The sequence below is a fragment of the Oncorhynchus mykiss genome, chromosome 8 (assembly GCF_057628025.1).
Source record: "Oncorhynchus mykiss isolate SJ-2025 chromosome 8, ASM5762802v1, whole genome shotgun sequence".
NCBI lineage: Eukaryota > Metazoa > Chordata > Actinopteri > Salmoniformes > Salmonidae > Oncorhynchus > Oncorhynchus mykiss.
In genome coordinates this window covers 28,216,460-28,241,559 of record NC_143029.1, presented here as the reverse complement: position 1 = coordinate 28,241,559, position 25,100 = coordinate 28,216,460, and the positions used below count along the sequence as shown (strand labels likewise).

At 43.6% G+C, this 25,100-nt stretch overlaps 1 protein-coding gene and 1 pseudogene across 2 annotated transcripts in view; one reads left to right on the top strand and one right to left on the bottom strand.

The window, feature by feature from the left end:
* Window positions 1-4,003: 4,003 nt before the first annotated feature.
* Window positions 4,004-5,051, top strand: LOC110529221 (protein BTG3 pseudogene; annotated as a pseudogene).
* A 13,096-nt stretch (window positions 5,052-18,147) lies between these two features.
* jag2b (jagged canonical Notch ligand 2b) overlaps window positions 18,148-25,100 on the bottom strand; it is a 111,495-nt gene continuing 104,542 nt past the window's right edge. For both annotated transcript variants that reach the window (XM_021612192.3, XM_021612194.3), the window contains 2 exons: window positions 20,801-20,951; window positions 18,148-20,491 (listed from right to left, as the gene is read on the bottom strand). In XM_021612192.3, coding sequence (XP_021467867.2) covers window positions 19,986-20,491; window positions 20,801-20,951 — 657 coding nt within the window. In that variant the 3' untranslated portion in view covers window positions 18,148-19,985. The remainder of the gene's footprint in view (window positions 20,492-20,800; window positions 20,952-25,100) is intronic.

Below are 25,100 nucleotides of genomic sequence, written 5' to 3'. Positions count from 1 at the left end.
TGAAGTCAGAGGTTTACATAGACAAATACATTTAAACTCCGTTTTTCACAATTCCTGACATTTAAAAGCCGAGTAAAAATTCCCTTTCTTTGTCCCCATGTGCAGTTGCAAACCGTAGTCTGGCTTTTTTATGGCAGTTTTGGAGCAGTGGCTTCTTTTCTGAGCGGCCTTTCAGGTTATGTTGATATAGGACTCATTTTACTGTGAATATAGATACTTTTGTACCCGTTTCCTCCAGCATCTTCACAAGGTCCTTCCTTTGCTGTTGTTCTGGGATTGATTTGCACTTTTCGCACCAAAGTACGTTAATCTCTAGGAGACAGAACATGTCCTGAGCGGTATGACGGCTGTGTGGTGTTTATACTTGCGTACTATTGTTTGTACAGATGAACATGGTACCTTCAGGTGTTTGGAAATTGCTCCCAAGGATGAACCAGACTTGTGGAGGTCTACAATTATTTTTCTGAGGTCTTGGCTGATTTCTTTTGATTTTCCCATGATGTCAAGCAAAGAGGCACTGAGTTTGAAGGTAGGCCTTGAAAGGCATCCACAGGTACCTCTCCAATTTACTCAAATGATGTCAATTAGCCTATCAGAAGCTTCTAAAGCCATGACATCATTTTCTGGAATTTTCCAAGCTTTTTAAAGGCACAGTCAACTTAATGCATGTTAACTTATGACCAACTGGAATTGTAATGCAGTGAATTATAAGTGAAATAATCTGTTTGTAAACAATTGTTGGAAAAATGACTCGTGTCATGCACAAAGTAGATGTCCTAACCGACTTGCAAGAACTATAGTTTGTTAACAAGAAATTTGTGGAGAGGTTGAAAAACGAGTTTCAATGACTCTAACCTAAGTGTAAACTTCCGACTTCAACTGTTTATATACAGTGCCTTCGGAAAGTATTCAACCCCTTGAGTTTTTCCACATTTTGTTGCGTTACAGCATTATTTTAAAATTGATTAAATAAAAAAATCCTCAGCAATCTATACACAATATCCTATAATAACAAAGCAACAACAGGTTTTTAGAAAACATTTTGCAAATGTATTCAACAATAAAAACAGAAATACCTTATTTACATAAGTATTCAGACCCTTTGCTATGAGACTTGAGCTCAGTTGTCTCTTGTTCGATTGATCATCCTTGAGATTTTTCTACAACTTGATTGGAGTCTACCTGTGGTAAATTCAATTGATTGGACATGATTTGGAAAGGCACAAACCTGTCTATATAAAGGTGCCACAGTTGACAGTGCATGTCAGAGGAAAAACCAAGCCATGAGGTCAAGGGAATTGTCCGTAGAGCTCCGAGACAGGATTGTGACAAGGCACAGATCTGGGTAAGGGTACCAAAACATTTCTGCTGCATTGAAGGTCCCCAAGAGCACAGTGGCCTCCTTCATTCTTAAATGGAAGAAGTTTGGAACCACCAAGACTCTTCTTAGAACTCTAGAGCTCTGTCAGAGTGACCATCGGGTTCTTGGTCACCTCCCCGATCAAGGCCCTTCTCCCCCGATTGCTCAGTTTGGCCTAAATACTTATGTAAATGTGATGTTTTAAAAAGAAAATCAAAAGATTTCAATTAAATTAGCAAACATTTTTAAAAACCTGTTCTTGCATTGTCATTATGGGGTATTGTGTGTAGATTTATGAGGGGAAAAAACAATTTTATACATTTTAGAATAAGGCTGTAACGTGACAAAATGTGGAAAAAAGTGAAGGGGTCTGAATACTATCCGAAGGCACTGTATATATTGTTGTTGCCTGTTTTGCATGTTATTTTGGCATCAATACGTGTCACTTTTCAGTTTGCAAACAGTAAAAAATATATACAATTGAGTTAATAAAGCCTCTTTCTTGAGTAAGGCAACTCCAAAATGCAGGTGTTTCAACCTAACTCAGTGCTTTCTGTGGTGGAGAGGGAGTCAGAGGCAGTCAGTGGAAAATACGGAGTGTAGGTGTTGGTAATGTTCTCTAGTTGCGCCGTAATTGGCTCAGTGTTCTGTAACTAATGGAGACACTACGTCACTGCAAAATCTACCGAGAGAGCTCAAATTCAAGCCCCCTGGGTGCTGCAATAGAGTTACATTACAAGTGCCCATCCAAGAAGGCTCAAGGTCATTGGCCATAGATAAAATGACGTCAAATCACTTTATCTACCGTAGCCTTGATTGGACTGATCATGTCAACATCATACTTTCAAAATCTTAGCTATCAAGCTAGACAAGCAGTCATAATTATGAATTAAGTCGACAATCTACTGGCAAATAATTTTCAATCCTTGTCATATGAAGAGAATTTATAGATAAAATGTATCGATGAGCTTCGGCCATTGGACATAAACATTACACATCAAGTTGGAAATCGCAAATTCAACAGTGAGTGGTTTGGAAGGAATCCGTGGCTAACTGCAAGCATTGCAATGCAATCACTAGTGTGCTATTCAGTGGAGTGGGTGTGTGGTCCATGTCTGGGTTTAAGGGTCTCTTTCCAAGCATAAAAGGATAAACATTCTAAACCATGGGCCAGAAAAGGATCCAGCATGACTTCTGCCGCATTCAAACACCTGAATATCTCAGACTTCAGTGAATTCACTAGGAAAATACTTTTTGAACAGTCATCCAACTTGGAATTCCAAGTCGGGAACTCGGACCTCTTTCTAGACCTCTGACCTGAAGATCACTGACGTCATGATTCAACCTTGTTTTTTTTCTCCAGAGTTTCCAGTTGTCTTGAAAGCAACATAAATCCAGAGAACGCCAGACTTTGATGACAAAGTTTGATGGCAAAATTTGCCCACAAGAAGGACAGCCGCACCACCTTCCTGTTCAAGTGAGCACAGCACAACGAGTCTAAAAATGTATTGTATGCTGCTGCATAAATGATGTAACATGCCACGGAGATATGTATACTGTAGCTAAAAAAGTAATACGTGTATGTTGTGTAGTAAGCTGTTAGTAACCCAAATAATTTGGTCCCTTTCCCCCTCATAACTTAGCCTACTGTTCTGACTTGGTGGTGCACATATAGACTATACATGTTTAGAGAAATGTAATCATCGAACATTTTAAGAGCTGTCATTGTTTGCTTATATGTCCCCTTTATTTATCCTATGGTTCTGACTTGGTGTACAGGTAAAAACAGCCCATGTTCTGAATTCTGTCGCTGAATATTTAAAAAGTGCTGAACAAATAGTTATATTGACTAGGTCTTCCTAGCTCGCTCATAATTGTCTTAATCAAAATTACGGATTGCCTCTTATCCACTCGTCGTCTCTTTATGCCATAGTTTGTACATCCCAATTGTCAGTAGAAACCACATTTGTTTAAGCAAGTCAGCCATATCAGCTATGTTTTTTTAAAGGCAGTAAAGGAGGCTGAATGAACTGTGTCGCTGCCAGACAAGGCTCCGCTGATAGCCAGGTGTAGCAGTGGTAAGGATTCACTCCATGGTGCTGAAAAGAAAGCTCTGCAGTTGTGACAGATTTATGTTGGCCTTAACAGTTTGTGGGCACATGCGACTATGAGATCTCCTTACCAACGTCAAATGCATCGTTTTTTTCATTAGGCCTACATTTAAAAAAATGTATTAGCCCACCATTATTAGAATTCCTGTGCGTCAAACACTTCCATCCCCAAAACAACAATGTTTGTTTGCAATAGAATTGATCAACCACTAGAACCATCAACCACTACTTTGTGGGCACGCACATTTGATATATGAGGCCCCTACATTTTGGCGATTCCACGCCAGGACAGCCCAAAAATATTTTGGTTATCTCCGATTGTTCTGCCAATTCTCACATAGGAACTTAATTGGAAAGAAGGATGTTTGACATGCTTTCTACATTTGTATCACTTTTTTATTTTATCACGATGAAAGTTGCCATTTTAGGTCCTTTTTAGACCTATACATGCTTTCTGTAAAACACTATAATCCATGAGCTGTACATGATACTCCTTGTGTAATCCAGTGTGTTCTGAAATGATTTGATTGATATGATTGCAGCAGTGGTGTTTTTCCTGAAGAGACTGATAAAAAAGGTGAAAACGTTAGAGACCCAGAAAGTAGACATGTTGGCCTCCCGGGTGGCGCAGTGGTCTAAGGCATTGCATCGCAGTGCTAGCTGTTCCACCAGAGACTCTGGGTTGGAGCCCAGGCTCTGTCGCAGCCGGCCGCGACCGGGAGGTCCATGGGGCGACGCACAATTGGCCTAGCGTCGTCCTGGTTAGGGAGGGTTTGGCCAGTAGGGATATCCTTGTGTCATCGCGCACTAGCCACTCATTGGTGCGGCTGGCTTCCGGGTTGGATGCGCGCTGTGTTAAGAAGCAGTGCGGCTTGGTTGGGTTGTGTTTCGGATGACGCATGGCTCTCGACCTTCGTCTCTCCCGAGCCCGTACGGGAGTTGTAGCAATGAGACAAGACAGTAACTACTAATAACTGGATACCACGAAATTGGGGAGAAAAAGGGGGTAAAATAAATAAATAATAAAACAAAGAAAGTGGACATGTTTGTGGAGTGGTTGACTGTTGTCAAGGAGGAGAAGTTCAGGGGGCCTTGGTACCCTGACAACCCCAGCAAAGGTCAGGCCTTCCGGTGTATTCGGCTGAACAGGTTGCAGAGGAGTATCCAGAGCTGCTGCAGGCCTGTCAGGAGAGTGGGTTTCAGTACAAGGACCGTGGCCTGCCCAGAAAACTCACTCTGTGGGTGGACCCAGGGGAGGTGTGCTGCAGGTATGGAGAGAAGAACCATGCTTTCACGGTAGCCAGTTTCTTTGGTGATGAGGATGTGACAAAGAAGGTGAACAGCGCAGTGGAGGGTGACATCTCACTACCACTCCGGTTCATCCTCAGATGAGGACAGTGGCATCAGGGAAACCTATTCTCCCTGTACCTTCCCAGCTGCTCCTTTGTGGCGTCCTCCAGTGCCCAAGCGGCCCTCCACGTCCTCCTCACTATGTCTTCAGACACCAAGGCAGACCCACCCAGCCCTTCAGACACAACGGCTGGGCTCTGCCTGGCCAGAGAGGGGGGCACAGATACTAGTGTGTTACTCCAGGCCTCCAGACCACTGTAGCAAGTGTTGACTTTATTAGTATTAGCATGTTCCAGGTGCCCAGGTTCCCTGAGCTGTTGAGGGTAGCCACTAGAGCAAGCAATAGTTCATGGGCGGCAGGTAGCCTAGCGGTTAAGAGTGACATACTCCATATGTTAGAGCACAATATAAGGAGTAAAAAGCATGTTCCTCCCAATTAAGTTTCTATGTGAGAATTGCCAGAACAATCTGAGGTACCAAAAATATTTTCAGGCTGTCATGGCATGGAATCGCCTATTTGTTGGTTGCTCTCAATAAAGTATTTTCTGATAACCCTTCAAAAGAGCCTATTGGCATGGAGTTGGCGTCTTATTATAGATTTGGAGACAAGTTATCCAACCGTTGGATTTTTTCTTTGCTTCCCGAACCATCTTCCTCACTGTGCTTGGGAACAAGATACACTTGTGTCCAATACCAGACAAGTTTACCACTGTTAAAATGCTTAATTGTTTCCCAAATGTCGAGGTTCCATCTACGATTTACCCCGGTGTTTTACCCAGAAGGCTCAGAATTTTCTGTTTCCATCTACACGAGCCAGCACCATGTCTCACTGGGACATGGTTCCGGCAGACATGCTCTGACTTGGGGCCAATTCCAGGCCACTGGTACTTTTCAGCTGGCATTTACATAACAAGGGCTAACTGTGAACTTTAATACCTCACAAAGCAACTGTTTTGATGATGCAGAGGTTGTCAATTCTGATCCCCTAAATGTCCTAAAAAGTGCTGTAATTTCGAAATGGTTCAATGAAAATTATGAAAATACCCTCAAATTAAAGCTGACAGTCTGCACTTTAACCTCATAGGCATTGTATAATTTCAAATCCAAAGTGCTGGAGTACAGAGGCAAAACCACTGTCCCAATAGTTTTGGAGCTCACTGTAGCTATCACACACAGAATCACCCACCCACGCACACACACACTACCAAAAATGGGCAACGAGGAACTTGCCGCAGAAAAACAACTGCGCAACACCTGGCCTGACATGTCCTCACAATCAAAGTGCCAGGAGTGGAGAACCTGCATGCCCAAACACACCCACACAGTTTAATACTTTTGAATGCTTTGAATTAGTTTTTATCCAGAGTGAAGCATTACTATATGATTAGAAAGGAGCCAAAAATATTTCTGACGTCATGAAGATGCCTTGACTCGTGTGTCAAATAATTAGGCTATGGGGTGAAGTTTCCCCTATGCACAGACCTGGGCACACATCAAGTAAGTGCAGTCCACTGGCAATAAGATGGAAAAATGTGCATTCTAGATCTGAAAAGTGATAATTCTCGAATCATTCAGGTGTGTCAACATGTCAACCTTGAAAGACTTACGGTCTAATGACTGGTGGAATTCAAATCGAAGTACATTGCCAGTTAAAGCCTACTGCATTCTCATTGGCACATGTCCGCACATTTACTTAATTTTATACCCAGGCATGACACAGCCACTGTCAGAATATTGCACAGAATTCCTTATGATAATGGATCGTTTGTGCCATGGCGTTCAACTGTGGTAAAAACAACAACAACATGAAGTTAGAAGTGGAAATGTACTGAGAAGTGTTGGCTTTGGATTCTGCCAGGAATGTGGGTATGTATGGTATGTAAGTTGATTTTACCTATGCTGCAGGTCCAAACTTCACCATAACCCAAGGTGGTGGTGCTACCTGTTGCGGCATGTGCTCAACCCTCTTCGATTGTTCCACTCTTTTTTGTTTTAAATCAAGCCTCAAGAGCTACAAATGAAACATAACGATGACTCATGTCCGTCAATTTGAAAATAAACATTTTTAAAACGACAGTGAGTTTGTTATTTTGGGTTATACCCTGCAGACAATTTGCAGTTGCAGGTAGACAACGGAGAGTAGTCTGTCTGTTTGATCCATTTTGAAACGTTTCAGTAACATTACAGCAACATATTCAGAACTTCAGCGGGACACTCTTTGAACAGATTAATAATATGATATTACAATGTCTTGATGAACATGATTTGATTGGTTGAGAGCATGTGAAATTCAGGCTTGTGTTGAGTTAGAGGTGGAGGATTTGTTCACTCTTGAGTAGATTCAAAAATGTAACAAGATAGCAGGGCTCAATGAAATTGCACTCTTTCAGATACAAAGTAGAATAGTTTGTAGATACACATGGTCTGGAGCTTGCTTATAGAGGTACGCATGTTTTAGAATTTCCAAGTTCCAGGTTGATGAATCACAATGTTGGCCTGGAATCTTGATTGGATCATCATCATCTGGTCATCTGGAGTCAGCGGGATAAAAAGGGAATCCTTCAGAGATGCCTGTCCTCCATTGAGATTACAGTGCTGCTAACCGGCCCTGCCAATAAGCAACATAATTGTCACTTAGGGCCCTGCGACCGCTAGGGGACCATTGACCAAGAGGGCCCCTGAAAGGTTAGGGCCGGCCCTGAAGACACTCCTCCTCCTCCAGTCCTGTGTCCCTCCTGAGTTGATCCACATATGTGATCTCCGGCCTGCCCTTTCTAGTGGTCACTAACAGGGGAGTTCTTTTGCCAATACAAAATGGCTGACAAACTGCAGTTATAACTTTACATGCTGAAATTATGTTGGATACAGTATGTAAAGTTATTGGTGTTGACATGGTCATTGTACCTACAGTCGTGGCCAAAAGTTTTGAGAATGACACAAATATTAATTTCCACAAAGTTTGCTGCTTCGGTGTCTTTAGATATTTTTTTTAAAGATTCTTGTAATTATACTACTAAGTATAATTACAAGCATTTCATAAGTGTCAAAGGCGTTTATTGACAATTACATGAAGTTGATGCAAAGAGTCAATATTTGCAGTGTTGACCCTTCTTTTTCAAGACCTTTGCAATCCGCCCTGGCATGCTGTCAATTAACTTCTGGGCCACATCCTGACTGATGGCAGCCCATTCTTGCATAATCCCCGAGCCACTTAGTTATCACGTCTGCCTTATGGCAAGGTGCTCCATCATGCTGGAAAAGGCATTGTTCGTCACCAAACTGTTCCTGGATGGTTGGAAGAAGTTGCTCTCAAGGATGTGTTGGTACCATTCTATATTCATGGCTGTGTTCTTAGGCAAAATTGTGAGTGAGCCCACTCCCTTGGCTGAGAAGCAACCCCACACATGAATGGTCTCAGGATGCTTTACTGTTGGCATGACACAGGACTTATGGTAGCGCTCACCCTGTCTTCTCCGGACAAGCTTTTTTCCAGATGCCCCAAACAATCGGAAAGGGGATTCATCAGAGAAAATTACTTTACCCCAGTCCTCAGCAGTCCAATCCCTGTACCTTTTGCAGAATATCAGTCTGTCCCTGATGTTTTTCCTGGAGAGAAGTGGCTTCTTTGCTGCCCTTCTTGACACCAGGCTATCCTCCAAAAGTCTTCACCTCACTGTGCATGCAGATGCACTCACACCTGCCTGCTGCCATTCCTGATCAAGCTCTGTAGTGGTGGTGCCCCGATCCCGCAGCTGAATCAACTTTAGAAGATGGTCCTGGAGCTTGTTGGACTTTCTTGGGTGCCCTGAAGCCTTCTTCACAACAGTTGAACCGCTCTCCTTGAAGTTCTTGATGATCCGATAAATGGTTGATTTAGGTGCAATCTTACTGGCAGCAATATCCTTGCCTGTGAAGCCCTTTTTGTGCAAAGCAATGATGACGGCATGTGTTTCCTTGCAGGTAACCATGGTTGGCAGAGGAAGAACAATGATTCCAAGCACCACCCTCCTTTTGAAGATTCCAGTCTGTTATTCAAACTCAATCAGCATGACCTCCAGCCTTGTCCTCGTCAACACTCACGCCTGTGTTAACGAGAGAATCACTGACATGTCAGCTGGTCCTTTTGTGGAAGGGCTGAAATGCAGTGGAAATGTTTTTTGGGGATTCAGTTCATTTGCATGGCAAAGAGGGACTTTGCAATTAATTGCAATTCATCTGATCACTCTTCATTACATTCTGGAGCATATGCAACTTGCCATCATACAAACTGAGGCAGCAGACTGTGAAGATTAATATTGATATTGAGCTGCTGCTAGAGAATTTAATGTTAATTTCTCTACCTCCAACATTGTTTTAGAGAATTTGGCAGTACGTCCAAACAGCCTTACAACCTCAAACCATGTGTAACCACACTAGCCCAGGACCTCCACATCTGGTTTCTTCACCTGCGGGATCGTGAGACAGCCACCCCGACAGCTGATTAAACGGAGGAGTATTTCTGCCTGTAATAAAGCCCTTTTGTGAGGAAAAACTTATTCTGATTGGTTGGACCTGGCTCCCCAGTGGGTGGGCCATAGCTGCACCACTGTTACGAATCCTTTTTGGCCCGACAGTCTAGGGGGGATGGTAATGAGACGCGTAACATAACTCATGCAAATTATAATTGTGACAAAGTAAAAGTTTGAACGAAATAACCAGGACAACTGAAATCTACCGTCAAACTCAAGGTTTATTTATAAACACACGGTAATGGGGGGAGCAGGAAAAGGGGCTGAGCTGGACCCAAGGAAAGAAACAATAAGTATACAAAAACACCCCATAAGCTAGACTAGCCTACTTTAACAACAGCTAACTAACTAACCAAAAATACAGTGGGTGGTCCGCCCAGTTCTAACTAGTGTATTTAACAAAGTTCACCTACGGGTAGTGTATGCCCATGGGCGACTTGTCTTGGTTTCCCCTTTTCCCACCAGCAAACACCATAAGCAAAAACAATACTCACAGGAGATGACAAAGTGATTTGGAGGTGCTCAAACAAAAGAGAGGTTAATACACAAAGAGAGAGTGAAACAGAGCGATCTACATACATGGCATTTACAGAGAGATTGAGCTCTAGAGCAAACAACTGATGGGGTTTTTAAACCAAGGGAAAGGAACTGTGATAGGGTAGGAATTGGGGAGTTGACTGAATTGGGGAGTGATGATTTTCACCTGTGAGGGGAGAAGGAGAGAAAACAACACAGGATACATACACACACACTCACAGGATACCTGTATCCGTAACAACCACTGCCCCTGCCCTAATGAATTTGTTTCAATTGACTGATTTCCTTATATGAACTGTAAAGCAGTTAAATCGTTGAAATTGTTGAATATTGCGTTCAGTATAATATTTTATATTATAAAAAAATCACATTTGTTTTCCCACCACACAAGCATGCATGCATGCACGCCTGCACACACATAACCTTAAAAGAATCAGTTTCCCCAGAAAATCCAACTGTTTCCATCTCTTTGTTGCGCCAGTGTTTACCCTCCGTGCCATGTATGTGCCTACCTCAGGCAGCAGAGTGTGGGGGCCAGGCTATGCCGCAGTGCCTAGGGGAAGCTCCTGTACCAGCCAAGCCCTGTACCAGCCAAGCCCCTCATCCAATTTAGCCAGCCAGCGCACCATGGCTGGGTGCCCTGCTTTGCTCCAGCCCGTGGTGCCAGCTGCAGCCTGCATGCCAGCTTATAGCCCAGTAAGGAGAGTTTACGTGTGTGGGTATGTGTTATGTTTCTATGTGTGTGTATGGAGAGGGGGAGGAAGGGGCAAGGGCTTAGCCTCACATCCTGCAACCCAGCTGCCACCACAGTCGGCTGGTCAAAAAGACAGACACACACAATCAGGGTATACATGTGTATAAAACAACAATCTATTCTAGGGGATTTTGTACCTTTCTATTTTGCATGAATTTCTTTCACAAGGTTAGGTATATGTATGACATTGAAGTATAAGCCACTTGTGTAGTGTGTCAAGCAACAGACATGCCCCGCCCACCTGAGGATCTGTCTTTTTCAGCCATCTATTTCCTGTGTTCGAGGGGTGCAAAATTACTCATGTGACTCTTTCGTACTCTTGATTGTGCCTGTCGTTTTTTCCCATTAATGTTACAACTGCGGAAATGTTTGTAATGACCTGTCAAACACAAACCGGAAATGGGCTCAATGGAATACATTGTCTTTCATCTATAAGAACGCTAAAGCTTAGTCTGAGATTGATTGCATCATCTCGACGGTTACATCACAAAAAAAGAGAATAAATAAAACTTTATTTTGATGGGTGTTCATTTTTTGTGGACTTGAAAATAGTTATTAATTAATACAGTTGAAATGTTTACAAATTAGATACACTCAAATTAAAGCAACTTCCGATAATGAACACAAAGTGGAGTCGCAATTCAACGGCCACGTATGTGGCAGGGTCTAGAGACAGTCACGGACTACAAAAAATAAAAACTGCCACATCGCGGACACCCATGTCTTTCTGCCGGACAAGCTAAACACCTTCTTCGCCCGCTTTGAGGATGACACAGTGCCAACGACGCAGCCCGCTACCCTCCTCCTCTGACGTGAGTAGAACATTTAAACGTGTTAACCCTCGCAAGGTTGCTGGCCCAGACGGCATCCTGAGCCGCGTCCTCAGAGCATGCGCAGACCAGCTTGCTGGAGTGTTTACGGACATATTCAATCTCTTCCTATGTCAGTCTGCTGTCCCCACATGCTTCAAGATGGCCACCATTGTTCCTGTACCCAAGAAAGCAAAGGTAACTGAACTAAATGACTATCGCCCCATAGCACTCACTTCTGTTATCACGAAGATCTTTGAGAGACAAGTCAAGGATCATATCACCTCCAACTTACTTGTCAACAAAAACCCACTTCAATTTGCAATAGCCATTGTACTGCACACTGCCCTGTCCCATCTGGCCAAGAGGAATACCTATGTAAGAATGCTGTTCAGCATTCAACACCATAGTATAGCTCCATAGCTCAGCATTCAACACCATAGTACCCTCCAAGCTCATCATTAAGCTCGAGGCTCTGGGTCTGAACCCCGCCCTGTGCAACTGGGTCAAGGACTTCCTGACAGGCCGCCCCAGGTGGTGAAGGTAGGAAACAACACCTCCCCTTCACTGATCCTCAACACTGGGGCCCCACAAGGGTGCGTGCTCAGCACCCTCCTGTACTCCCTGTTCACCCATGCCTGTGTGGCCACGCACGCCTTGAACTGAATCATGAAGTTTGCAGGCGACACAACAGTAGTAGGCTTGATTACCAACAATGACGAGACAGCTTACAAGGAGGAGTGTCAACAAAACAAAGGAGCTGATCGTGGACTTCCCGAAACAGCAGAGGGAGCACCCCCCCTATCCACATGGACGGGACCACAGTGGAGAAGGTGGAAAGCTTCAAGTTCCTCGGCGTACACATCACTGAAAAACTGAAATGGTCCAACTACACAGACAGTGTGGTGAAGAAGGCGCAACAGTGCCTCTTCAAGTTCAGCAGGCTGAAGAAATTTGGCTTAGCACCTAAAACCCTCAAACTTTTAAAGAAGCACAATTGAGAGCATCCTGTCGGGCTGCATTACCGCCTGGTACGGCAACTGCAGCACCCGCAACCGCAAGGCTTTCCAGAGGGTGGTGCGGTCTGCCCAATGCATCACAGGGGGTAAACTACCTGCCCTCCAGGACATTTACAGCACCTGATGTCACAGGAAGACCAAAAGGATTATAAAGGACAACAACCACCCAGCCACTTCCTGTGTACGCCGCTATCATCCAGAAGGCGAGGTCAGTACATGTGCATCAAAGCGGAGACCAAGAGACTGAAAATCAGCTTCTATCTCCATCAGACTGTTAAATAGCTATCACTAGCACAGAGGCTGCTGCCTACAGTATGTACCTAGACTTGAAATCACTGGCAACTTTAATAATGGAACACTAGTCACTTAAAATGTTTACATATTTTGCATTGTATATACTGTATTCTATTCTATTGTGTTAATCTATGCCGCTCCGACATTGCTCATCCATATATTTATATATTCTTGATTCCATTCCTTTACCTAGATTTGTGTGCATTGTTGTGACATTGTTAGATATTACTGCACTGTTGGAGATAGCAACACAAGCATTTCACTACACTCGCAATAACATCTGCTAAACACGTGTATGTGACCAATAAATTTGATTTGATCAGTCATTGTAAGTGTTTGCACCAAGCACTGATCTGAGGACAGTGAAGAGAAGAAAGGAGTGGCTAGAGGGACTAGGGTCTGAAACCATTGTCAGATCAGTTTGACTCATGTTAAATAATAGTTTGGGGTAGGCACCGATGATTTCAGATCTGATTTTCAGTGTGGGACGGACCCACTGTGTGTTCATAAACGCATGCTGCTCAGACACTCTTGACTGCAGGGAGCCACTCCTGGCAGGAATCCGGTGTCCGCTTTCAACTGCAGTCTGGGATATGGAGACAAGGAGCGCCAACGCATCACACATCTCATCCTGCATGCGGGTCAGGGATGTTCTAAGATTCCAATATTCTAAGATAGGGAATTCATTTACGACTAAGATGTTGCTTATCAGCATTAGAAATGTATAGCCGCAATCAGCATTAGAAACAAAGGGTGCTTACTGTTTTGGTGAAAAGCTGAGGGATGGGGCTGGATAAATTTAGCCACTCTCAAATTCAGAGCTACAGTGAAGGAAAAAAGTATTTGATCCCCTGCTGATTTTGTACGTTTGCCCACTGACAAAGAAATGATCCGTCATTCATTTTAATGGTAGGTTTATTTGAACAGTGAGAGACAGAATAACACAAAAATCCAGAAAAACGTTAAATGTTATAAATTGATTTGCATTTTAATGAGGGAAATAAGTATTTGACCCCCTCTCAATCAGAAAGATTTCTGGCTCCCAGGTGTCTTTTATACAGGTAACGAGCTGAGATTAGGAGCACACTCTTAAAAGGAGTGCTCCTAATCTCAATTTGTTACCTGTATAAAAGACACCTTTCCACAGAAGCAATCAATCAGATTCCAAACTCTCCACCATGGCCAAGACCAAAGAGCTCTCCAAGGATATCAGGGACAAGATTGTAGACCTACACAAGGCTGGAATGGGCAACAAGACCATCGCCAAGCAGCTTGGTGAGAAGGTGACAACTGTTGGTGCGATTATTCGCAAATGGAAGAAACACAAAAGAACTGTCAATCTCCCTCGGCCTGGGGCTCCATGCAAGATCTCATCTAGTGGAGTTGCAATGATCATGAGAACGGTGAGGAATCATCCCAGAACTACACGGGAGGATCTTGTCAATGATCTCAAGGCAGCTGGGACTATAGTCACCAAGGAAACAATTGGTAACACACTACGCCGTGAAGGACTGAAACACTGCAGCGCCCACGAGGTCCCCCTGCTCAAGAAAGCACATATACATGCCCGTCTGAAGTTTGCTAATGAACATCTGAATGATTCAGAGGATAACTGGGTGAAAGTATTGTGGTCAGATGAGACCAAAATGGAGCTCTTTGGCATCAACTCAAATCGCAGTGTTTGGAGGAGGAGGAATGCTGCCTATGACCCCAAGAATTCCATCCCCACCGTCAAATATGGAGGTGGAAACATTATGCTTTGGGGGTGTTTTTCTGCTAAGGGGACAGGACAACTTCACAGCATCAAAGGGACGATGGACGGGGCCATGTACCGTCAAATCTTGGGTGAGAACCTCCTTCCCTCAGCCAGGGCATTGAAAATGGGTCGTGGATGGGTATTCCAGCACGACAATGACCCAAAACACACAGCCAAGGCAACAAAGGAGTGGCTCAAGAAGAAACACATTAAGGTCCTGGAGTGGCCTAGGCAGTCTCCAGAACTTAATCTCATAGAAAATCTGTGGAGGGAGCTGAAGGATCGAGTTGCCAAACGTCAGCCTCGAAACCTCCGATACAATTATACGATACAAGGTGTTAAAATTGACCATCATTCATATACTGCTATTTCCACATACTGTATACAAGGAAATGGGTTAATTTATTTGCAAAGAGGAGTGGGACAAAATCCCTCCTGAGATGTGTGCAAACCTGGTGGCCAACTACAAGAAACATCTGACCTCTGTGATTGCCAACAAGGGTTTTGCCACCAAGTACTAAGTCATGTTTTGCAGAGGGGTCAAATACTTATTTCCCTCATTAAAATGCAAATCAATTTATAACATTTTTGACATGCGCATTTTCTGGATTTTTTTGTTATTATGTCTCTCACTGTTCAAATAAACCTACCATTAAAATGATAGACTGATCATTTCTTTGTCAGTGGGCAAACGTACAAAATCAGCAGGGGATCAAATACTTTTTTCCCTCACTGTATGGATGCAATAACTTACCCTCCATGACATCAGCATAGTTTAAAACATGTTTTGGGGCTACAGTATAAGTGTGTTTACATTTACTTTGTTCACAAACATTGAAGTAAAACAATATTATATTTTGGATTCTTATGGGGTACGACTGTTGAACTAACATGCTGACCAAACCGGCTCCACACGTGCGTCTGCGTGCGCATGGTGATTTTGTCTATCCCCACCAGACATGTTCATGACACACAGCGGTCTAAGGCACTGCATCTCAGTGCTTGAGGCGTCACTACAGACACCCTGGTTCGAATCCAGGCTGTATTACAACTGGCAGTGATTGAGAGTCCCATAGGGCGGCGCACAATTGGCCCAGTGTCGTCCGGGTTTGGCCGGTCATTGTAAATAATAATTTGTTCTTAACTGACTTGCCTAGTTAAACAAAAGGTTAAATCAAAAATAAATAATAATAATACCAAAACCAACTGTGAACCAATTATATTAATTTGGGGACAGGTTGAAACACACATGAAACATTCATTGACATTTAGCTAGCTTGCTGTTGCTAGATCATTTGTCCTGGGAGATAAACATTGCTAAATTATTTCAGGTAAAATAACAACCCAGACAGTTTTATGCAAAGTGGCTTAGAGATGGATATTGGATAACACATATATTCAGTATTCTGTAATGTTACTATAGATGACTATCCAAATAAACACTATCAACAAACTACCAACTGCAACTATTTTAATATGCAATCGTTTGCTAGGGGTTAGGTTTAGAGTAAGGGTTACGTTTAGGGTTAAAGTTAGGCTTAGGGCAAGGGTTAAGTTTAGTGGATGGATGGATAGTTGAAATGTAGACAGGTAGGTGAACATCACTGAACCATCACTGTGGGACTAGCCAAATAAAGTGAGAGGGAGTTTGCAACACTACACCCTCTCAAATGAGACAAGTGATGTGCATGACGGGGAAATTGGTTTCAAAGCACATTTTACTGGAAATCATAATGACCAAACTGATTGGAGATCAGATGTAACCGCATTCCCCAAGTCACTGATGGACTAGGGAGCAGTGAGCACTCACTGAACCGAGCCTTACTCAACATAGTAAGTTAACCCATGTAAAGATCTACAAAATCGTCATATTGACAGATACACAGCATCAACATTGATTGAAACTTGAGATGTTTTAAAGGTAGACTCAGCGATGCACAAAGTAAACCGCAATATCGGGCAGACTTCCGCAACAACTAAGAGCTTGATTCAATCTCTAGCGCTGAAGATCAATTGGAAATTACCTTCACATTTTGATTGCGCATTAACGCTGAACTTTGGCAATACGGATTGAATCCGTTTTGGTCCCGTAGTTACTGACAAAGTTGTAGGAGCATGAAGCGCACCGGTGCACATGCACAAAGAACATGCATTGGCACTCATCTCTATGGCCATGTTCGAGAACATGAAAACATGAAGTAACATGGGCAAATTGTGACTGACTAATCTACAAATAACATTGAGTAGTTATGATACAAGGTGTCTAGTATGTCGAACATGCCATCGCCAAAAGGCTGAGTCTACCTTTAATGGCAATATGGCCCTTACACCTGTGTAACAATTCTATTGCTCATCATCACTTACGATGATAACTGTCGTCCTTCATTTTACTATCGTTTATCCTTACCACCCCTTTCTTCATCAATCCCATTATCACCATCATTAGAACCCAAAATCATTTTACCAGTCATCACACTCATCTATCGTTCAAGAACCCTATCAACATCACTCAATTATATTTTAACTACCGTCATCATCACCACCATTACCAGGAATACTGATTCATCTTTTTTTTTTTTACAACATTCATTGTCTTTAGCAACATCAACGTTGGCCCTTCTCCATCCTTCATCTGTTGCTGGCCGGAAAAGCCTCCTGTGGCTGGGGCTCGGGCACTTCCTTCCTGGGGTGTAAGCCGATCCAGACTTCCCTCCACAAGAGCGAGGGATGGTCCCATTAACCTCGGGCAGACAGGGCACCCATGGGAGATGGGAATAGCACTGCCCCCCCCCCCCCCCACTCACAGCCCATGAACGATGGGATGGAAACGCCAGCCTCCCATTGGTGGAGCCTCGATCGGCTGAGAACTGGAGACCACGCGCCATTGGTGTGTAGGAGGCAGGGTGGAGTGATCGAGTGGGGCAGTATTGTATCGATCTAGACTCATCCTCAGCCCTTGGCTGAAGCAAGGGCAAACATTACTCAATTTCTTACCTTTGTCATTGATATATTTGCCCAGTTAGGCCCCCAAATGAGACAGTTTGACTTATGTAGGTATTGGAATGGTATAGAGCTAGTGAATTCCAGTTGTCCAACTATGGAGCTAATGGGGAACTGAAATCACTTAATGTTGATCCTCATATTTATTAACAAAAGACAATTTGATTAACATTCAGCTGTGGAAGACATACTTCGGTGAATGCCATGTCAGCGCTGGTCGGAAAAACTTGATTCATTCTCCCCTCTTGCATACCAGTAGTGTATAAAATGCTTTAAACCAATGGAGTACCACCACAATGCTGGCGCAATTTTGCCTTTTTTAAACATTGTTTGTCCTACAGACTTCTGGGAAAAACCTCTTTCCGAGGCTAAATAAGGGCTGGACATGCAGAAAAATGAAAGTCAGATAAATGAAAAGACGATTTTTGCTGGGGTCTCGGGACTAAGAAAATAAATCCAAATTATTTATTAACCAATAATTTTTAACAAATGACAAAATTATCCAAATAACTTTTGCAAGAGCAACCCTTTACTTTTGTACAAAAAAAAAGAAAAAAGAAAAAAAGAAAGTCAAACCTGCCCTCCCCCCTTCCATTTGCCACAATCCTCGCCATTATTAAGCATACCCAACATTCACTTTACCAGGTAGGAGTTTTAAATTCTTTATTTTGCTGTGTGCCATTTGAGGAAACATGGCTGTTTGAGACGTTAACATGAATTTGAAGGGCAAAAGAGAACAGAAAAACAAAAGAAAACATCTGTAATTTGCCAACTTCTGAGGTAAATCCTTTTGGATTGAGTTGGTACCTCAAAACACAACTGCATTATAAAAGCAAAATGTGTTCCCTTCATTGAAGCCTTGAACCAGAGCAGGCTAAAAGCGGATGCGAACAATACAGTATTTTTCACATGGTTTGACAAACTAGTCTTGCCACAGGTTAGGAACGTCCATCGCTATTTTCCCAGAAAACTGCATTGACAGCAGAGTGAAACAGGGAAGAGAGAGCTTTACTGAGGCGAACAAAACACGCCACGATACACCACACAATTTTTAAGAGATACTTTCCTTAATAAACAAACCAACAAAAAGATGACCGTTGATTAGATAAATATAACTTTACATTAAGGAACCCTCTATAAAGGCTTTACAACTTGGGGAGTTTTTACACTAGTTTACAAACGGGCAGTATTGAATACCAAAATAACGTTCATAAATCATTGTGGTAGTGCTCGCCAAATAGAGGGCTGTTATCAATCCTTCACACAGACCCTGGTTCCCATCAGACATTATCTAGAACCCTGGTCATCACAGTTACATTTCCCCGGATGATTTGGTGGCACCCGTAATAATCAGGAGCAGATGTGGGTATATTATGATTTCACCCATTTGCTCACTATCCGGCAAGCACTAAAAACAACAGTCACCATTCAATACATTACAACCACTACCCTGTAAATGTGGATTGAGGATGTATAACATGTTTAAAAGGAAATGAGTTAATGAACTACTTGCAACCCGTCATAAGTCCTTTATAAGGGGCACCTTAATGCAAATGCTCTTGACTGTGGGACGCTGTGTATTCTCCTTTGAACTGGCATAAATAAAAGGAATGGCATTGTAAAAAAAATTAAAATAATAAAAAAAGTGAATTGTCTTTAAGTTACTAAATTCAAATATACACAGCGACTCCTTTATTATATACACCTATGTACAGATTTCTAGTTTTTTTTAATCGAATACCTTTGAAATGGTGTTGCTATGAGGGCGGACTCTCTGGATACACACCTATCCCTTTGAGTGGTAATCATTGGGGTCAAACTGGGCAGCGAGACTCGGGAACCTCGGCTGTAGTATGGAGTATTACAGAGCTCATAGAAAGGCACTTGCTACCAACTCAAATACTGCAATGCTTTAAACAGAGCTTTCAGCCTAGAAAACCAAGAGATGTGAAAACCGAAAAAATGTGAAGGCCACATAGTAGGCACAGGGGTTTCTTTCCCCCGAGGCTGTGCTCTTGGTAAGGCTGGCGCGGGACGGCTGCAGACGGGCACGCGGGGCAAAGAAAGAGATGGGTGGGTTGCCGCAGTAACCTCTGTTGCAGCGGTCAACCGAGTCCCCCGAAAAGCCCTCCCCCCCAGTCTCTGTCACAACCAAAAGGGCCCACTCACAATTAAACAAAATCACAATCCACAAACAAAACAAAAAAAGTCTTTATACAGGTTATTCCCACCCCCTCCATTTTGGACTTTATCTTCACTCATTTTAACAGTACAATTCAAACAAAGGCGAGGCCTCACTTTTCCTCGTTCAAAAGTAATACAATTATGCTTCATCTGTACATATCATTCCCCCCCCAAAACAAATCATTACAGACGACAGCAAAATAACTGAAAAGCCGCTCTCTTTTAATAGTACAATATATAGGATCCTCCCCATCTTTCCTCGGTCGGGGCTGTGGAGTGAGTCCGTTTCAGAGTCCTGTTTGTTCATACAAAATGGTCTTTGACGTCTTGGCCAGCCAGGGAGGCGTTGACATTTTTCCAGAGGTTGTCTTTGGTGGTGGTCCGGATGGGTGTTTTTAAGGGCAAACTCCGCAAAGTGCAGATCACATCCCCTTTGGACTGCACTCCGGTTTTAGAGTACTTACAGACGGGCCCCTTGCCTGCTTCCGCTTCTACGTCCTCCTCCTCGAACTCCATCTCTCCCTCTGTCTCCTCCTCCTCTTCCTCCCCTCCATCACGCATCCTGTAGGGGGAGCCCATGAGCCTTTTGCGCTCCTGTTGGGCCTCGTTGTTGTCTTTGAGCTGCGGTTGTTGTTGACGTCCTCCAACGGGCCGCAGGGGCTCCCACTGGTTGTTGACGCTCTCGTCGATGGGGCCGCGCACCCTCCTCTCTCGCTCTTTTCTCCGCTTGCGTGTCCACCACACGCACACAATGATGCAGAAGAGCCAGAGTACACAGAAGACCACACACAGAATGGGCACAAGGTAGTCTACGCCACCGAGAGAAAGAGGGAAATACAGAAAGAGAGAAAAGAAACTGGGTTCAAATGGATTGCTCAACATCAAACACAGCAAAATTATAAAGCTGCAATATGTAACGTTTTTGAGATGTAACGTTTTTGAGACATGGAATCACTAGACCGGGGTGACGGCCGCTGACACGGTTCATGACCGCGGCTATAAAATCAATTGGCTTCAGCAGGTAAACTTAGTGCCTTTAGGAAGACAGAGCCTCAAATGAGGAATTGAAGGACTACAACAACACAGCCCTGGGGGTCAACTTCAGGCATTTTACTTACCCACTGTGGGGGGCATGACCTGCGTTTCCACTTTGACCTCAATGACAGCCAGCATGACTGTGCTGTTGTGACGCTTAGACAGCGTGCCCACAATGGTGCTGGCCGCCTCTTGGATCAGACTGTGGTCAGGCTGCTCATCCGGCTGGAACGACTGGAAAAAGGTTAAGAAAGGGGGAAGGGGTGAGAAAAGGAAAGAAGAAGTGTGTGGCATTTTATTTACAGGATTAAACTCCTTGAGTGGCATCATCCTGTATCTGTGCGTGTGTCGTTAAGTCTACGAAGCTGTGTGCACACGTGTAATGGGTAGTGAAACTAATCATTTAACGCAAGGCACATTAAAATAACCCCAAAACGGTAATGTGGTTAATGATCATAAGAACCTCTTACACAAACCCCCAAAACACATGCCCCCAATTTCATTAATAATAAACCCCTCACCTTAACAGTAACCCCACCAATACACATTTCCATGCATATAGCTCCAGGGAGCACAGTTAACAGACAATGCACACTCTTTATCCCAATACAATCAGAGAATTGTTCCATGGACTTTAAGCTCAAATGAAATACAATAGACAACCATCAGAATCAGTTACAACAACCCCAGACCCAACTCATTGGAATACCCCCAACCCAACTAGCAATTCAGACCAGTTCGAATGGTGGCGCCAACGATGCGGGAAAAAGGGGTCCGGGGGGTTGCAGGACTCTTAATATTAGGATGGTATTTTTGAATGGGCGCATCTCTCTGCCTGTCCTGTGCGTTCAGAGCAACAATGTATTGATCGATTCATCACCAGCCACTGATCACACCATCACACTGGGCCGATGTGGGTGGGCATCTATTTGAATAAATCCACGGAATATACACCATCACAAAGAAATCCTTTTTTTACTTCATATTAGGCAGGTTCTAAGAAACATTTTAAAGAATAGAATATTGAGTTCAGTTATGTTACTGGTCTATGCCTATAGGCTACAGGGCTGCGCCATGCAAATGAAATCAGAAGTTTGTTAAGTGATATTTTTAAAAACAGAGCCCATGCAACAAAAAAGTGATTCTCAAACAGAGCCCAAGCCCTCTCCTTTTTGAGAGCTTGTAGGCGCCTGCATGTGCTTTAGAAACCTTAGAATCTGCCCTTTCCGATCATGTAAATAAATGACCAAATCTGACCAACCCTCACTGCTCTGAGGCTAGGAAACATTGTCACCACCGATAAATCCGCTATAATTGAGAATTTCAATAAGCATCTCTACAGCTGGCCATGCTTTCCACATGGCTATCCCTACCCTGGTCAACTGCCCGGCACCCTCCACAGCAACCCGCCAAAGCCCCCACCATTTCTCCTTTACCCAAATCCAGATAGCCAATGTTCTGAAAGAGCTGCAAAATCTGGACCCCTACAAATCAGCCGGGCTAGACAATCTGGACCCTCTCGTTCTAAAATTATCTGCCGAAATTGTTGCAACCCCTATTACTAGCCTGTTCAACCTCTCTTTCGTATCGTCTGAGATTCCTGAAGATTGGAAAGCTGCCGCGGTCATCCCCCTCTTCAAAGGGGGTGACACTCTAGACCCAAACTGCTACAGACCTATATCTATCCTACCCTGTCTTTCTAAGGTCTTCGAAAGCCTAGTTAAACAGATTACTGACCATTTCGAATCCCACCATACCTTCTCGGCTATGCAATCTGGTTTCAGAGCTGGTCATGGGTGCACCTCAGCCACGCTCAAGGTTCTAAACGACATCATAACCGCCATCGATAAGAGACATTACTGTGCAGCCGTATTGATCAACATGGCCAAGGCTTTTGACTCTGTCAATCACAACATTCTTATTGGCAGACTCGACAGCCTTGGTTTCTCAAATGATTGCCTCGCCTGGTTTACCAACTACTTCTCTGATAGAGTTCAGTGTGTCAAATCGGAGGGCCTGTTGTCCGGACCTCTGACAGTCTCTATGGGTGTGCCACAGGGTTCAATTCTCGGGCCGACTCTCTTTTCTGTATACATCAATGATGCTGCTCTTGCTGCTGGTGATTCTCTGATCCACCTCTACGCAGACGACACCATTCTGTATACTTCTGGCCCCTCCATGGACACTGTGTTAACTAACCTCCAGACGAGCTTCAATGCCATACAACTCTCCTTCCGTGGCCTCCAACTGCTCTTAAAACGCAAGTAAAACTAAATGCATGCTTTTCAATCGATCTCTGCCCGCACCTGCTCGCCCGTCCAGCATCACTACTCTGGACGGCTCGGACTTAGAATACGTGGACAACTACAAATACCTGGGTGTCTGGTTAGATTGTAAACTCTAACAGACTCACATTAAGCATCTCCAATCCAAAATTAAATCTAGAATCGGCTTCCTATATCGCAACAAAGCATCCTGCACTCATGCTGCCAAACATACCCTCGTAAAACTGACCATCCTACCGATCCTGGACTTCAGTGATGTCATCTATAAAATAGCCTCCAACACTCTACTCAGCAAATTGGATGCAGTCTATCACAGTGCCATCCGTTTTGTCACCAAAGCCCCATACACTACCCACCATTGCGACCTGTACGCTCTCGTTGGTTGGCCCTCGCTTCATACTCGTCGCCAAACCCACTGGCTACAGGTTATCTACAAGTCTCTGCTAGGTAAAGCCCCGCCTTATCTCAGCTCACTGGTTACGATAGCAGCACCCACTCGTAGCATGCGCTCCAGCAGGTACATCTCACTGGTCACCCCCAAAGCCAATTCCTCCTTTGGTCGTATTTCCTTCCAGTTCTCTGCTGCCCATGATTGGAACGAACTGCAAAAATCACTGAAGCTGGAGACTCACATCTCCCTCACTAGCTTTAAGCACCAGCTGTCAGAGCATTTTACAGATCACTGCACCTGTACTTAGCCTATCTGTAAACAGCCCATCTATCTACCTACCTCATTCCCATACTGGTATTTATTTATTTTGCTCCTTTGCACCCCAGTATCTCTACCTGCACATTCATCTTCTGCCGATCTTCTGCCGCCACCATGGCCTATTTATTTCCTTAACTTACCTCATTTGCACTCACTGTATATAGACTTTTTGTTTTCTTTTGTTCTACTGTATTATTGACTGTATGTTAACGGCATGGTGAAGTAGGCAGCTTTCATCTGGGTTTGAAAGGGATACTACAGTGCAGTCGGAAACTCATTGACTTTTTACACATTTTGTTACGTTACAGCCTTAGTCTAAAATTGAACATTTATTTTTTCCCCTCATCAATCTACACACAATACCCCAAAATGACAAAGAAAAAGCAGTTTGACATTTTTGCAATACATTTTTTATATAACTGAAAAATCACAGTTACATACAATAAGTATTTAGAGCCTTAGTACTTTGGTGACGCAGCTTTGGCAGCGATTACAGCTTCAAGTCTTCTTGGGTATGACGCTACAAGCTTGGCAATCCTGACTAGTCTCCCAGTCTCTGCCGCTGGAAAACATCCCCAAAGCATGATACCAGGTTTCCTCCAGACGTGACGCTTGGCATTCAGGCCAAAGAGATTGAATCTTGGTTTCATCAGATCAGAGAAACTTGTTGCTCATGGCCAGTGTCTTTAGGTGCCATTTGGCAAACTCCAAGAGGGCTGTCATGTGTCTTTTACTAAGGAGTGGCTTCCGTCTGGCCACTCTACCATAAAGGCATAATTGGTGGAGTGCTGCAGAGATGGTTGTCCTTCTGGAAGGTTCTCCCATTTCCACAGAGGAACTCTGGAGCTCTGTAAGTGACCATTGGGTTCTTGGTCAACTCCCTGATCATGGCACTTCTCCCCCGACTGCTCAGTTTGGGCAGGCGGCCAGCACTAGGAAGGATCTTGGTGGTTCCAAACTTATTCCATTTAAGAATAATGGAGGCCACTGTGGTCTTGGGGGACCTTCAATGCGGCAGAGATTTTTTTGGTACCCTTCCCCAGAGCTGTCTCGACACAATTCCTTTGATCTCATGGCTTGGTTTTTTCTCTGACATGCACTGTCAACTGCGGGACCTTATATAGACAGGGGTGTGCCTTTCCAAATCATGTCCAATCAATTGAAATTACCACAGGTGGACTCCAAGTTGTAAAAAACATCAAGGATAATCAATGGAAACAGGATGCACCTGCGCTCAATTTCAAGTCTCATAGCAAAGGGTCTGAATACTTACGTAAATAAGTTAAATTTTTAATACATTTGCAAAAATCCTAAAACCTGTTTTCGCTTCGTCATTATGGGGTAGTGTGTGTAGATTTGAGGATTTAAAAAAATCAATTTTAGAATAAG